The 17,120-nt window shown below is 41.3% G+C and overlaps 1 protein-coding gene across 1 annotated transcript in view; it reads left to right on the forward strand.

The window, feature by feature from the left end:
* The window catches only part of STEEP1 (STING1 ER exit protein 1), a 103,570-nt gene extending 87,150 nt beyond the window's left edge, over positions 1 to 16,420 (forward strand). The window contains exons 4-7 of the mRNA XM_053699035.1: positions 2,390 to 2,528; positions 3,080 to 3,169; positions 3,313 to 3,405; positions 15,606 to 16,420. Coding sequence (XP_053555010.1) covers positions 2,390 to 2,528; positions 3,080 to 3,169; positions 3,313 to 3,405; positions 15,606 to 15,668 — 385 coding nt within the window. The 3' untranslated portion in view covers positions 15,669 to 16,420. The remainder of the gene's footprint in view (positions 1 to 2,389; positions 2,529 to 3,079; positions 3,170 to 3,312; positions 3,406 to 15,605) is intronic.
* Positions 16,421 to 17,120: the final 700 nt, after the last annotated feature.

The raw sequence follows: 17,120 nt of genomic DNA on the forward strand, positions 1-17,120 counted from the left end.
TTCCTTATGCCCAAATCCTTCTTCAAAGAAGGAACGTCTACTGCACAACCTGGATGTAGTCCGTGCTCTAAAATTTTACTTACAGGCAACTAAGGAATTTCGACAAACGTCTTCTCTGTTTGTCATTTACTCTGGGCAGAGGAGAGGTCAAAAAGCTTCCGCTACCTCTCTTTCTTTTTGGCTTCGTAGCATAATTCGTTTAGCTTATGAGACTGCTGGACAGCAGCCTCCTGAAAGAATTACAGCTCATTCTACTAGAGCTGTGGCTTCCACTTGGGCCTTCAAGAATGAGGCCTCTGTTGAACAGATTTGCAAGGCTGCAACTTGGTCTTCGCTTCATACTTTTTCCAAATTTTACAAATTTGACACTTTTGCTTCATCGGAGGCTATTTTTGGGAGAAAGGTTCTTCAGGCAGTGGTTCCTTCTGTATAAAGAGCCTGCCTATCCCTCCCGTCATCCGTGTACTTTTGCTTTGGTATTGGTATCCCAGAAGTAATGATGACCCGTGGACTGATCACACTTAACAGAAGAAAACATAATTTATGCTTACCTGATAAATTCCTTTCTTCTGTAGTGTGATCAGTCCACGGCCCGCCCTGTTTTTAAGGCAGGTAAATATTTTTTGATTTATACTCCAGTCACCACTTCACCCTTGGCTTTTCCTTTCTCGTTGGTCCTTGGTCGAATGACTGGGAGTGACGTAGAGGGGAGGAGCTATATGCAGCTCTGCTGGGTGAATCCTCTTGCACTTCCTGTTGGGGAGGAGTAATATCCCAGAAGTAATGATGACCCGTGGACTGATCACACTACAGAAGAAAGGAATTTATCAGGTAAGCATAAATTATGTTTTTTTTCCAGTCAATGCTATTGAAAAGCATTGAGAAGTAGTGCATTGATTAAAATAGCCAGTAGGTGGAGCTGTCCGCTTGTGTTGCAGCAAAGATATGCAAGCCAAGCATGCTGAAATTAATCAGTTTAACCAGACCTGAGCTATCAAGCAGATTTCATAGGAACAAGATCTTCCTGTCTATAAATCAATCCAGATTGGAATGCATAGAAATAACTGTTTGCAGAAAAATGCAAGTAAAGTCTGTATTGTGTGATTGTTGTTAGGTTTATAATGCTGTTTAGCATTTAAAGTCTGCATTTCAAAGCTTTAAAAATAATGTATTAGGTCTTACTTATGACAATTTTGGAACCTATCTCCCTCACTTCCCATTGACTTAGATTATAAACTGGGTTTCAATTTACAACGGTTTCGTTTTACAACCATTCCTTCTGGAACCTAACCCCGGCGTAAACTGAGGGCTACCTGTATATATATTATATATAGTTTGCATTTAGTTTATACAAAGCTTGAACATGTATAATTTATTTTTTTTATATTTAAATTTTTTTAAAGTATTGAAATAAATGCATCACTTTCATGCCTCTTTAAAAAAAAAAAAAAACAAGTAAACATTAAAGGGACATGAAACCCAATTTTTTTTCTTTCATAATTTAGAAAGAGCATGCAAATTTAAGCAACTTTCCAATTTACTTATTTTATTTGCTTCATTCTCTTGAGATCCTTTTTTTATTTAAATAGCATATCTAGATATGCTTAGTAGCTCCTGATTTGTGGCTGCACATAGATGCCTCGTGTGATTGGCTCACACATGAGAATTGCTCTTTCTTCAACAAAGGATATCTAAAGAATGAAGCAAATTAGAAAATAGAAGTAAATTAGAATGTTGTTTAAAATTGTATTCTTTATCTGAATCATGAAAGAAAATATTTGTGTTTCATGTCGCTTTAATTATGTTCCTTTGTAAAGAATTTTATAAATATCGCATAGACATTTTTTAAATGTATTTATTTAAAATGTAGCAATTTTAAATGGAATCTCAAAAGTGTTTAAGAATATTTTAAAGGTATTGAAACCTAAAATTTTCCCTTCGGGATTTAGATAGTGCATGCGATTTTAATTAACTTTCTAATTTACCTTTTATTGTCAATTTTTCTTTGTACTATTGGTATTTTTGTTGAAAAGCAGGGACCTATGCTTAAGAGCCGGACCATTTCTGAAGCACTATAAAGCAGCAGTTTTGCAAGAATGTTGTTCATTTCAAGAGCACTAGATGGCAGTATTATTTCCTGCCATGTAGTGCTCCGGATGCCAACCTAGGTATCTCTTCAACACAGAGTATCATGGGAATCAGATTTAATAATAGAAGTAAATTGGAATTTTTTTTAAAAATGTTATGCTCTGTCTGAATCACAAAGAGAATTTTTGTGTTTCATATCCCTTTCAAATAAAAATGAAGTGTGGTATCTGATGTATACACCAATATGAGAATAAGAATGTTACTGCAATGATTACATTTCCCTGGGCCTTTGTGTCTGCAGATGCAGCCTGCTTGTCTTCTACCAACACCACCAGAAGAATGCACCAGCTACATTCATTGTTGATGGAGCTCTAGTCAAATTTGGACAAGGTTTTGGAAAAACTAACATTTATACACAGAAACCTGACCCACCCAAGAAGGTACAAGCTATAAGCAGTGGGCATACTTTATCACTTAGTGACCTTTTCTGGCACTGATTAGAAAAGTGTGAGATGGTATTACTTCTCAGTAACTCCCATAGCCTCAGTCTCTGAACTGGGTGTATATATAATTCTGTATCATGTTCTATTTTTGTTTGTTTTTGTTGTCTACATTCAATTACTGCAAACAGCAATGGCATTTCAGGTCACATAGCCCTGAAGGGTTGTTTTAAGAACTGAGCTAGGTGTCAGCAGCACGCTTTGATCGCACTTTGCAGCTGTGATTTAATATAGTCACAGCATCTTAAGGTTTAATAGTACATACATTTATATAATGAAAATTAAAAACTCATGGTGTCTGTGTGATTATTATTTATTTCACAGCTAATTGTTATCTGATATGTCTTAGATACCAGTGCATGGATTATATAGTTATTAGTATTTATAGCCACATGCCAGCTGTTCTTAAAATAAGCAGTTTTCATTATAGTCGAATTTACAGGCTTTTATGTGGATATGCATGAGTTTATCAATATTATCTTTATTTGCAGGTTATGATGACCAAGCGTACAAAAGACATGGGGAAGTTTAGCTCCGTCACAGTGTCAACTATTGATGAGGAAGAAGAGGAGATTGAAGCGGTTAGTAGAAATGTGTTAAAAGGGTTCTGTTTAAACTTAATCCTTCCAGGCTTTAGGCTAAAGCAGTGCCTGTTGTTTGTCACTGTATAGTAGAAAAGGAAATAATCTTCTCAGTGACTGATGTGCTTTTGTCTGTCATTCAGAGGGAGGTGGCTGACTCATATGCCCAGAACGCTAAGGTGATTGAGAAGCAGTTGGAGAGGAAGGGCATGAGCAAGAGACGGCTGCAAGAACTGGTAAGTCCCTGTCATTCACATCCTCTGCTACTATCGGCCCTAAAATTTTAGTAATAGATCACATATTCACAGACAATTTAATGGCTTACCCATATTCAGATATGTTGTTTTAATCATTAATTATAAAACTAGTGAGTGTGTTTTTTCTAAACTAAAGGTAAATTACAAGGTTTGCAAACTGGGCCTTTGCATACTGGGAACAAGGGAGCTTCACAAGTGTTAATCAGACTTTGGAGCCAACAAAAAATTGGGTAGCCAGAGATACAATTTTATTGGCCATAGCACCCTGACTTCCAGAGTTTGTTGAGTTTTCATCTAATCTAAACAGTTGATTGATGTCATGTTAGGCTTGATTTGTTCCTTATAGTTGTATAACTTACTTAATACTGTTCTTCCTTTTATCATATTTCTGGGACACATGACTTTCACTTGTATGTTCTGGTGCTCAGTAATAAGAAGGATGGTGAAATAGCTAACTTGTATGTTCTGGTGATCAGTAATGATAAGGATGGTGAAATAGCTAACTTGTATGTTCAGGTGATCAGTAATGAGAAGGATGGTGAAATAGCTAACTTGTATGTTCTGGTGGTCGGTAATGAGCAGGATGGTGAAATAGCTAACTTTTATGTTCTGGTGATCGGTAATGAGAAGTATGGTGAAATAGCTAACTTGTATTTCTTTCCTAAGACATGGAGAGTCCACAACGTCACTCCAATTACTAGTGGGATATTCCCTTCTGGTCAGCAGGAGGAGGCAAAGAGCATCACAGCAAAGCTGTTAATTGTCACTTCCCTAACCCATAACCCCCAGTCATTCTCGTTGCCTCTGTCAATGGAGGAGGTGACGTTAGGTGTCTGAAGATATTTTTCCTTATTTTTGGGGTGCTTTTCCCTGCAAGTGTCAGGGTGCCGGGAATCAGACTGAGACGAGAAGTGCAAAAATAATCACACCTTTATTAATAACAAAAAATAATAAAAAGTCCACAAGTCAAACAACAAGCGAGGAGTCAAAGCCAGAGCTGGTAGTCAGGCGAGCCAAGTCAGGAGCCAAAGCAAATAGTCAGACGAGCCGGAATCAGGAACAAGGAGAACAGCAGAGTTGGGAACAAGCCAGAGATCAGGAACCAGGAGGGACGTCAGACAGCCAGGTTATACACAGGAACTGGAACTCACAAACAGGTCTGATACAACGCAAGGGCAAAGCATACTGAACAGAGGCCCTTTAAATAATAAGTGAGGACATCACAATTCTGAGACTGCAACCTGTCTCATACGGATGATGTACACCAGTCTGGCCATAAGAGGGCGTGCAGGAAATTAGCAGAATCACACACTGCACCAGACTCAGCAAGAGAGGTGAGTAAAATGACTGCCAGCAGCACATGGCAAACAAAGTAGGGAAAAAACCCTGACCGTACCCTCCCCTCAATGACCCCTCCCCCGCGGGAGGACAAAAGGCTTATTGGGGAAACGGGCATGGAAGGCACGGAGGAGGGCGGGAGTATGAACATCAGAGGAGGGAATCCATGAACGCTCCTCCAGACCGTAGCCCCTCCAGTGAACCAAATACTGAACGCTGCCCCTGGACATACGAGAGTCAATAATGCGGCTGACTTTATATTCTTCATGGTTGTCAACAGAGATAGGACGGGGACGAGGCAACACATTAGTAAACCGAATACAAACCAATGATTTCAAGAATGCAGGAGGAAGGTCAAGAGTGTAGGCCACAGGATTGACCCGTCAGAGTATTCGAAAAGGACCAACATAACGGGGAGCCAGTTTATTGGAAGGCACACGAAGGTTCAAGTTGCGGGAGGACAGCCAAACCCTCTCACCAATCTGGTAGGAAGGCGAGGGCAGACGCCTACGGTCAGCCTGGAACTTTTGGCGCTGCATAGAACAATGAAGGCAATCCTGAATCTGCACACACGTGGAGCGGAGTTGCCGGAGATGCTCCTCCAAAGCTGGAATACCTTGAGACATAAATGAATTGGGCAACTAGGATGGTTGAAACCCATAATTCGCCATGAACGGGGATAACTGGGAGGAAGCATTAATAGCACTATTACGAGCAAACTCTGCCCAAGGTAACAGTTCAGACCAATTATTGTGGTGATCTGAGACATAGCAATGGAGGAATTTGTTCCAGAGCTTGATTAGACCGTTCCGCAGCCCCATTGGATTGATGGTGATATGCCGAGGAGAAGGAAAGCTGGATCCCAATTTGAGCACAAAAGGAACGCCAAAGTCTGGAGACAAACTAGCTACCCCGGTCCGACACTATCTCCTTGGGTAACCCATGTAAACGGAAGATCTCCCGGGCAAAAATTGAAGCAAGCTCCTGAGCGGTAGGCAGCTTCTTCGAGGGAATTCAATGTGACATTTTAGAAAAACGGTTAACCACCGTAAGGATAACAGTATTGCCATTGAAAACAGGGAGCTTGACAATGAAGTCCATGGAAAGATGTTTCCAAGGACGCTCATCATTAGCAATAGGTTGAAGAAGACCCACAGGAAGACATAAAGGAGTCTTATTCTGTGCACAAACGGAGCAGGAGGCAACATACGCAGCAACATCAGAACGAAGACCTGGCCACCAGAATTGTCGAGTGGCAGACCAAATCATTTGGTTCTTGCCCGGGTGTCCTGCGGCTTTAGGATAGTGGTAAGTGTGCAAAAGTTTAGTTTGAAGATTCTCAGGAACAAAACACTTACCACTAGGTTTCTCAGGAGGTGCTTTGGTTTGTGCAGCCAGGATCTCCTCCCCCAAGGGAGAAGTCAAATTAGTACGTATGGTAGCCAAAATATGGTCAGGAGGTATAACTGGAGTAGGTATAGACTCCTTCATAGAAAGAGGCAAAAATTGTTGAGAGAGGGCATCAGCCCTAACTTTCTTACTACTAGGCAGGTAGGAGACCACATAATTAAACTGAGACAAAAATAGCGCCCATCTGGCCTGTCGGGGGCGACACACGCTTTGCTTCGGATAGATAAGTTAATTTCTTGTGGTCGGTAAGAATGAGCACTGGTACGCTAGTACCCTCAAGAAGATGCCACCATTCCTTGAGTGCCAATATTATGGCCAGTAATACCCTGTTGCCAATTTCATAATTGCACTCCGCTGGAGCCAATTTCTTAGAGAAGAAACCGCATAGATGCAAGGAACCGTCAGGCATAGGACGTTGAGACAAGAAGGCACCTACTCCAGTCTCAGACACATCAACCTCAAGAACGAAAGGCAGGTCAGGGTTAGAATGAGTCAGAACTGGAGCGGCAGCAAAGGCAGTCTTAAGACTATCAAAGGCCTTAATGGCAGTAGGTGACCATTGGAGTGGATCATTCTCTTTACGGGTCATGTAAGTGAAAAGTTTTTAAGAAACTTTCTATAGTAATTGGCAAAGCCCAAAAAACGTTGAATAGACCGAAGACCAACTGGGCGAGGCCACTGCAGACAACTTGTCGGGATCCATAGAGAACCCTGCAACGGAGATAACAACATAACCTAGGACGGTTACTTGAGTCTGATGGAACTCACATTTCTCGAGTTTACAAAACATGCCATTCTCACGTAGTCTCTTAAGATCCTGTGTAACATCAGAACGATGAGCCTCAAGTATGGGTGAGTGTATGAGGATGTTGTCTAAGTACACCACAACACACTGTTGCAACATATCTCATAGGACATCATTAATACATTCCTGGAAAACAGCAGGAGCATTACATAGGCCAAAGGGCATTACAAGATATTCATAATGCCCGCTCCTGGTGTTAAATGCTGTTTTCCATTCGTGGCCCACCTTGATCCTAACTAGATTGTACGCTCCTCTCAGATCAAGTTTAGAAAAGACCGTAGCTCCCTTGAAGTGGTCAAAGAGTTCCGTAATAAGCAGAATAGCGTAAGCATTCTTAATGGTAAGACGATTAAGACCCCTATAATCGACACATGGTCTTAACTCGCCACCCTTTTTCTTCACAATGAAGAAGCTAGCCCCTGCAGGAGAGCAGGATTTGCGGATGATCCCCCGCGATAGAGCATCGGCAACATACTCCTCCATAGCACAATTCTCCGCAACAGACCCGAGGAGGAATGGCTCTGGGTTGCAGGTCTATGGCACAATCGTAAGACCGGTGAGGAGGCAACGTACTGGCACGCACCTTGTCAAAAACGTCTAGGAACTCTTGGTACTCCACTGGCAATTGAGATTCCAAAGAAATGCACAAGACTTTAATTGGATTCTGACGACAAGTGGAAATACATTGCGGAGACCATGACAAAATTTCGGACCTGCGCCAGTCGAGACTGGGATTGTGCTTTTGGAGCCAGGGATAACCCAGAACAACTGGAAAATGCCCGACAGGACCTTATGTGCGAGCGTTTCCCGGCCGTGTAGAACAAGACTTTAAAAGTTGGCCCTGTAACCCAAAATAGAGGCAGAGCCCCTCTCCTCCTAAAGGCCCTCTCCGCCGGAGATGCGTGAATCCCAACTGCATCGGCTCAGCAGTACCTGGTGACTCAGGACCAGGAGGTATGGGAGGAGAGGGAGGCATGGGTGGGAACGAATACGTAGGAGACAACGGAACAGGAGGCTTCCGCAAGCACTCCTTGAAAGAGGGCCTCTCTCTGAGTCTGATGTCAGTTAGGATAAAAAAAGACACCAATGTCTTGAGATCCTCTGGTAAATCTCTGGCAGCAACTTCGTCTTTAATCGCATCAGAGAGCCCATGAAAAAAGGCGGCAACAAGGGCTTCATTGTTCCAACCTACCTCTGCGGCAAGCGTACGGAACTCAATGGCATACTGAGCAACAGATCTTGTACCTTGCTGAAAGGACATGAGTCATTTAGCAGCAGATGAGGAGCGAGCCGAAACATCAAATACCCTTCGAAAGGAGGCCACAAATTTAGGGTAATTTGAAATTACAGGTTTATTAGTCTCCCACAAGGGATTAGCCCAGGCAAGAGCTGTGTCAGAGAGTAACGAGATGAGAAATCCCACCTTAGCCCTGTCAGAGGGAAACACCTGAGGTATCATCTCAAATTAAATGCCCACCTGGTTCAAAAACCCTCTGCACTGAATAGGATTGCCTCCATATCGCTGAGGTAGAGATGCAGCAGCGGAAACGGGAGCAGCCATAACTTGCGCGACACTTTGGTGCGAGTCAGCAGGGTTTGCAGGGCTAGTGCAAATTGATCCAAGCGGTGATCCTGTTCATCCATCCTGGAAATTATGGTAGGTAAAGTTGGATTATTAGCACCATCATGATTCATAGCCCTTGCGTAATATCAGGGTGCCAGGAATCAGACTGAGACGAGAAGTGCAAAAATAATCACACCTTTATTAATAACAAAAAATTATAAAATGTCTACAAGTCAAAAAACAAGCCAGGAGTCAAAGCCAGAGCTGGTAGTCAGGCGAGCCGAGTCAGGAGCCAAAGTGAATAGTCAGACGAGCCGGAATCAAGAACAAGGAGAACAGCAGAGTCAGGAACATGCCAGAGATCAGGAACCAGGAAGGACGTTAAGACAGCCAGGTAATACACAGGAACTGGAACTCACAAACGGGTCTGAGACAACGCAAGGGCAAAGCACACTGAACAGAGGCCCTTTAAATAATAAGTGATGATATCACAATTCTGAGACTGCAACCTGTCTCACACGGATGATGTACACCAGTCTGGCCATAAGAGGGCATGCAGGAAATTAGCAGCATCACACACTGCACCAGACTCAGCAAGAGAGGTGAGTAAAATGGCTGCCAGCAGCACATGGCAAAGAAAGCAGGGAAAAAACGATGACAGCAAGCAATGATTTGGAGGTCAGAAGATCCAAGTTTCTCTCTACTTGCCTCTCTCTACAGTCTACTGTTCGGCCATCAGTGGCTCAATGTATGGAGGTAATTGGTCTGATGGTAGCTTCCATGGACATCATTACCTTTGATCGATTCAATTTGAGAGCTCTGTAGTTATGCATGCTCAGACAATGGAATGGAGACCATTCAAATCTATCTCAGAGGATAGAACTAGACCAATTGACAAGAGACTCTCTTTCGTGGTGAATTTCTCAGGTAAGTGCTTTTGTCTTCTAGGTCTTGGAGACTTGCTCTTCAGAGGCTATTACTGCAATAATTAATTGGGACAAACTTATCCTTTTTAGAGGATATACTTAGGCAGGGTGCAGGCACTCATTTTATGTGACAGGAGACTTAGGGGTTAATCTTCCTTAAATGTGTGGGGAGGATATACCTTTAAATATAATTTTTATTATGTGGCTCATTTTGTTTTTTAGGCTCTGATGTGGGACTTATAGTGAAAGCATAATAAAAAGTAACTATATGGACTTACTAGACTAGCATTTTTACATTCCAGTCTTTCTCGGCTGTATAAAGAAATGGACGCTTTTGTTTTTGTTGCACAGTTTTTTTAGGGCCAATCATGTGACTCACTGTGCTTCCGTTCACAGTCTATGAGCGGAGCGGCGGTATTTGTGTCTCTCTAGTGATCGTCAGGAACTCTTTGCTGCGATCTGCAGGATTTTACTTTGATGCAATATCGTCTTTAATCCAGAGGGTCAGGTAGGGTACCTCAGACTGTCTGAGGTGTAAAGGTCCTTATTTATGGGTTTTATTTTGGAGTTCAAATTCGCCCTGAGTGAATTTTATTTTTTAAAGTGACAGTGTCATTTTAAATATATTTGTCTTTTCTCTAATTTTTGGAAATCTTTTCTACTATGGATATGGAGCAGGAGTCTGTTCTTATGGATAAATGTTTCTTTTTTCTGAGCCTAAAGTCTCTCAGGATGATGCTGTTCAGGCAATGCCACAGCTTTCTCCTCAAATGTCCCAAGTCTCAATGGCGTCACATACAGTGCCCTGCAGTTCCTCTCAGCCTCCTGGAGGAGTTTATTCGCCATCAGATTTTGCTGCACAGATATCTTCTGCGGTATCTGCGGAATTATCTGCTTTTCCTATGTTGGGAAAACGCAAGAGGAAATCTAATCATTTATCAGATGGTAAGGTGTCTGTCCCATCTGCTGCCGTGAAGGTTGACCTCCCTCATAAGTCTGATGAGGATACCTCGGTAGCCTCTGAGGGTGAAATCTCAGATTCTGATAGTATAATTGCTTTGTCTGACTCTGAAGAGGTAAACTTCAGATTTAAGCTTGAGCACCTCCGCTTACTGCTAAAGAAGGTTCTGGCTACTTTGGACGACTCTGACGCCAATGTCGCTGTCATTTCTAAGGAATCTAGTAAACTTAACAAATACTATGATGTTCCTTCCGCTGTGGAAGTATTTCCTGTTCCAGACCGTGTGTTGGAGATCATTGCACAGGAATGGGATAAACCTGGGATACATTTCTCCCTGTCTCCCGTTTTTTACAAAGATGTTTAATGTTGCTGACTCCATTCGAGACTCATAGCATACAGTACCTAAAGTAGAAGGGGCTATTTCTACTCTAAGAGAACCATAATACCTATTGAGGATAGCTGTTCTTTTAAGGATCCCATGGAAAAAAGCTGAATGCCTATTTAAAGAAAATCTATGTTCATCAGGGTCTACAATGGCAACCTGCAGTTTGTATTGCCACAGTAGCAAGTGCAGATTAAAGCTCTCAAGCCAGCCAATTCCTTTATCTCTGATGCTAACATGCAAGTCATTAGACTGGGAGCCAAGATGTCTGGCTTCACTGTCCTAGCCCGCAGGGCTCTGTGGCTAAAATCATGGTCAGCTGATTTTACTTCCAAGTCCAAACTTTTATCACTACCTTACAAGGTTAATACCCTGTTTGGTCCTGGTCTGGCAGTGATAATTTCTGAAATTTTGGGTGGAAAGGGGTCCTTTATACCACAAGACAAGAAGAATAGATCTAAAGGAAAGTAATTTTTTTCCTTTCGTAACTTCAAAGGTCAAAAGTCTTCCTCTCCCTCATCCAAGCAGGAGCAATCCAAGTCTTCTTGGAAACCCAATCAGTCTTGGAACAAGGGAAAGCATTCAAACAAACCCTCTGCTGAGACTAAATCAGCATGAAGGGTCTGCCCCCAGTCTGGGATTGGATCAGGTAGGGGGCAGACTTTCCTTGTTTTGTCTAGCATGGATACGAGATGTCCCAAGTCCTTGGGCTGTGGATATAGTATCTCAGGGGTACAAAATAGAATTCATATATTGTCCTCCCAAGGGCAGATTTCTCCTCTCAAGGTTATCTGCGGATCAGGTAAAAAGAGAGGCATTCTTAAAGTGCGTTCAGGACCTTTCCTCCCTGCGAGTGATTATTCCGGTTCTAGTAAGAGACCAGGGTCTAGGATTTTAACAAACCTGTTTGTGGTTCCCAAAAGAGAGGGAACTTTTCCACCCATTTTAGATCTAAAGTGTCTCATCAAGTTTCTTAGGGTTTTGTCCTTCAAAATGGAAACCATTTGTTCCATTCTTCCTTTGGTCCAAAAGGGTCAGTTCATAACGACCATAGACCTGGAGAACGCGTATCTTCATGTTCCCATCCACAGGGACCATCATCAGTTTCTGAGATTCACTTTTCTAGACAAGCACTTTCAGTTTGTGGCTCTTCTGTTTGGCCGTGCCACAGCTACTAGAATCTTTTCAAAGGTTCTGGGGGCTCTCTTGGTAGTTGTCTGGTCTAAGGGAATTGTGGTGGCTCCTTACCTGGATGACATATTGGTTCAGGGGCCATCTTTTCAACAAGCAAACTCTCATACAGAGATCTTGTTGTCTTTTCTACATTCCCGCAAATGGAAAGTGAATCTGGAGAAGAGTTCCCTTGTACCAGCTACAATGGTGGGTTTTTTTAGGGACCATCATCGATTCCCTATCTATAAAAAAAAATGATGGAGGTCAGAAGATCCAAGTTTCTCTCTACTTGCCCCTCTCTACAGTCTACTGTTCGGCCATCAGTGGCTCAATGTATGGAGGTAATTGGTCTGATGGTAGCTTCCATGGACATCATTACCTTTGATCGATTCCATTTGAGAGCTCTGTAGTTATGCATGCTCAGACAATGGAATGGAGACCATTCAAATCTATCTCAGAGGATAGAACTAGACCAATTGACAAGAGACTCTCTTTCGTGGTGAATTTCTCAGGAAACATGCTTCAAGAGACTCTCCTGGATGATTGTGACCACGGATGCCAGCCTGCTAGGCTGGGGGGCAGTCTGGGACTCATTAAAGGCTCAGGGCCTATGGTCTCGGGAGCAGTCTTCTCTCTCAATAAACATTTTGGAATTGAGAGCAATCTTCAATGCTCTGATGGCCTGGCTTCAGTTGTCCTTAGCCCGGTTTATCAGGTTCCAGTCGGACAATATCACCTCAGTGGCTTACATCAACCACCATGGAGGAACTTGGAGTTCCTTGGCCATTTTGCAGTTGGTGGAAGCTCACAATTGTCTTCTTTCTGCCATCCTCATTCCAGGAGTGGACAACTGGGAGGTGGATTTCCTGAGCAAACAAACCTTTCATCCCGGGGAGTGGGCTCTCCATCCCGGAGGTGTTCTCCAGGTTAATCCTACGGTTCAAGGTCAAGAGATCCTCAGGCCGCTGTAATAGATTCTCTGGCGGTTCCTTGGGAATTTGGTCTAGCATACCTGTTTCCTCCGTTTCCTCCTTCCACGAGGCATTGCTCGTATCAAACAGGAGAGGGTGTCTGTAATTATGATAGCTCCTGCATGGCCTCGCAGGATCTGGTTTGTAAACCTAGTGAAGATGTCCTCTCTTCCTCCTTGGAGGTTTCCTCTAAAGATGGACCTTCTAACTCAGGGTCCTTTACTCCATCCAAATCTCATTTCTCTGAAGTTGTCTGCTTGGAGATTAAACGCTTAGTTCTGGCTAAGCGTGTGTTTTCTGAGTCAGTCATTGATAAATATGATTCAGGTTCGCAAGCCTGTTACTCGTAAGATTTACCATAAGGTATGGCGTAAATACCTTTATTGGTGTGAATCAAAGGGCTACTCTTGGAGTAGGGCCAGGATTCCTAGAATTTTGTTGTCAGTCAGTTCTCTGAAAGGTCAGATTTCTGCATTATCTATTCTTTAACATAAGCGTCTGGCAGATGTGCCAGATGTTCAATCTTTTTGTCAGGCCCTAGTTAGAATCAGGCCTGTGTTTAAACCTGTTACTCTTCCTTTGAGTTAATCTAGTGAGATGTGGATATGTACAGAGCGCCTACCTTATGGAGGCTAAGGTTAAAGACTGTACTTGTACCAACTAAAAAGCTAGTGCAAATGTATTAAACATAAAACACACACTTTGCTAAAAAACAATCTGATAAGATTAGCATGGATCCATGCACCCTAACCGTACACTGTGTATCATTAAAATGCGTACATAAATGAGACAATAAACAATATCACTTAAAAACAATAATACTGGTCTGTTTTATGTGTTAGAGTTGAACCAGTGGTGTGACAGACCCTCTCTGGTAAACAATAATAATGATCTCTGTGTTCAATAGTCTCTGTCCTAGATTGTTGGGATCCTGAATAGTCCCACAGTGGGGCTCTATAAATTGCCAGCAGATGTGAGGCTCTGTAAATTTCAGTGGAGGAGTGAGGCTGGTTTAGTTTTTTACCATATTATCATTCCAGAAGTGTTATTACTCCAGCATTGTTCCAAACGTGTATATAATGAGTGGCGAAAAACACAACTAAAGCGCCATTAAACAGCCAACTAAAAATTCAACTAAAAATCAACTCACAAATTCCAGTTCACCAATATTGTATGTGACCTGCTGTGAAGTGTCAATCAGTTCTGTGTCAGTCAACGCGTTTCAGCCCTTCCTCTGGCCTTTATCAAGACTCTTGATAAAGGCCAGAGTAAGAGCCTGAAACCTGTCTTGTTCTCCCTCCCTGTTCATTCCGTGTCCTCTAGCTTGGGTATTGGTTCCCACTAGTAATTGGAATGACGTTGTGGACTCTCCATGTCTTAGGAAAGAAAACAAAATTGATGCTTACCTGATCTTCCTTCTTTTTTTACGGACATGGAGAGTCCACGACCCCGCCCTTTAGATTAGACCGTAATTTTTACTAAACCTTAGGCACCTCTACACCTTTGTGTTATTTTCTTTTTCTATTTCCCTTCAGCTAAATGACTGGGGGTTATGGGTAAGGGAAGTGACACTTAACGGCTTTGCTGTGGTGCTCTTTGCCTCCTCCTGCTGGCTAGGAGTGAATATCCTACTAGTAATTGGAATGACGTTGTGGACTCTCTATGTCCGGAAAGAAAGAAATTTATCAGGTAAGCATACATTTTGTTTTTCTGGTGATGGATAATGAGAAGGATGGTGAAATAGCTAACTTGTAAGTTCTGGTGATCAGTAATGAGAAGGATGGTGAAATATCTACTTGTATGTTCTGGTGATCAGTAATGAGAAGGATGGTGAAATATCTACTTGTATGTTCTGGTGATCAGTAATGAGAAGGATGGTGAAATAGCTAACTTGTATGTTCTGGTGATCGGTAATGAGAAGGATGGTGAAATAGCTAACTTTGTATGTTCTGGTGATCAGTAATGAGAAGGATGCTGAAATATCTACTTGTATGCTCTGGTGATCAGTAATGAGAAGGATGGTGAAATAGCTAACTTGTATGTTCTGGTGACCGGTAATGAAAAGGATGGTGAAATAGCTAACTTGTATGTTCTGGTGATCAGTAATGACATGGATTGTGAAATATCTACTTGTATGTTCTGGTGATCAGTAATGAGAAGAATGGATGGTGAAATGGCTAACTTGCTACAACAACTTTCTGAAATCGGAACATAACTTTCTTTTTATTCCAGATGTTTACCACTGTTTCTTTTCTTAGCTAACTTGTATGTTCTGGTGATCGGTTATGAGAAGGATGGTGAAATAGCTAACTTGTTTGTTCTGGTGATCAGTAATGACATGGATTGTGAAATATCTGCTTGTATGTTCTGGTGATCAGTAATGAGATGGATGGTGAAATATCTGCTTGTATGTTCTGGTGATCAGTAATGAGAAGGATGGTGAAATATGTGCTTGTATATTCTGGTGATCAATAATGAGAAGGATGGATGGTGAAATTGCTAACTTGATACAACAACTTTCTGAAATTAGAACAAAACTTTCTTTTTATTCCAGATGTTTACCACTGTTTCTTTTCTCTATTATATGGAATTATTCTTGCTGACCTGATGCAGAACTTACATTAATTTCTGTTCCATTTCCCTCTCCAGGCTGAGCTGGAAGCTAAGAAAGCCAAGATGAAGGGCACACTGATTGACAACCAATTCAAGTAGCGGGGACACTTGTCCTGTGCTGTTCAGAGACTTTTAAGGATGGCAGGGCCACCCTCCAACATGACCGTGCTAGCAGAATGTACAGAATGGAAACACAACATGTTTTAAATCAAAAACTTCTTAGTGTGAATACAGATATGTTTTATAGTTTTGAATTATTTAAAGAGCTCAGAAACAGACCACAGTGTGTTGAGGATCAAAGCCTCATCTTACAGCATCCCTTGAATGCCACTGTTTTGTATAATGCTTTAAATCTTTTTGGAATGTGTTCATCTTTTGAGGGTTCTATACAGTGTGACACATATTAAAGGGATAGGAAACCCAAACATTTTCTTTTGTGATTTAGACAGAGCATACCGTTTTAAAATGTACATATATTATCAAATTTGCTTTGTTACCATGCTATTCTGCGTTTAAGAGATATCTAGTGCTCTTGCAAATGGATAACATTCTTGCAAAACTGCTGCCATATCGTGCTCCAGAAATAGGCCGGCACCTAAGAATATTCCTCTGCTTTTCTAAAAAAGATACCAAGAGAACAAAGAAAAATTGATAATAGAAGTTAATTAGAAAGTTCTTTAAAATCGCATGATCTATCTGGATCATGACATTTTGGATATCATATCCCTTTAATAGAAGTGTCCATCATCACTTATCAACAGGATATGTTTTTTCAAACTTTTTTTTTCCCCCGAGTAATATCTCAAAAACTATATTTTTGTCATATTTATAAAGGTATTCTTTATAAAATATATTTTCAGTTTGGTGTGTTTTTTTTTTTGTTTTGAACATTTTTTTTTTATTTATTAAAGGGCCACTGAAATTATTTATTCGTTTCAAGATTACACTTTTTGACTGCTATAATTCTTTATAAAAAGAGTGGAGATTCTTTATTACATGAATCTGTTAAATCAATTTGACTTGATGTTTGGGAACTGAAGATATTTGGGAGTGCTAGTAGGGATAAGTAGTAGAGGTAAGATAAATGGAAAGTAAATGTTTACCTTGAAGGGCCAGTATAGAACATTTAATTTGAACACTAGCGATGCTTCTTGAGACTAGCAGACCACTCCCAAGCAGAAACTGCCGCTTATATACCAACAAAAGGGATTAACAGATCAACTTCAAGTTGAAACTTTCTAACGTATACTTTGACGCACAGAGGAATCTTACGTATTATTCACGGACATTCATATTGGAATTTTTTATCTTTCAACAAGCAAAACCATGATCTTCGGAAACGGGTGAAAATGTATCTGTGGTTGAATATATGAAACGTTAAATAAGAGTATCTTAAAAAAAAGTAACTTAATAAATGTTTACAGGGGCAGTTTACTCCAGAATTACTGTTTTAAAAAGACAGAACCTTTTATTACGTATTCCACAGTTTTGCATAATGAACACGGTTATATTAATATGCTTTTACCTCTGTTATTACCTCGTATCTAAGCC

The sequence above is a fragment of the Bombina bombina genome, chromosome 1 (genome assembly GCF_027579735.1).
Source record: "Bombina bombina isolate aBomBom1 chromosome 1, aBomBom1.pri, whole genome shotgun sequence".
Classification (NCBI taxonomy): Eukaryota; Metazoa; Chordata; class Amphibia; order Anura; family Bombinatoridae; genus Bombina; species Bombina bombina.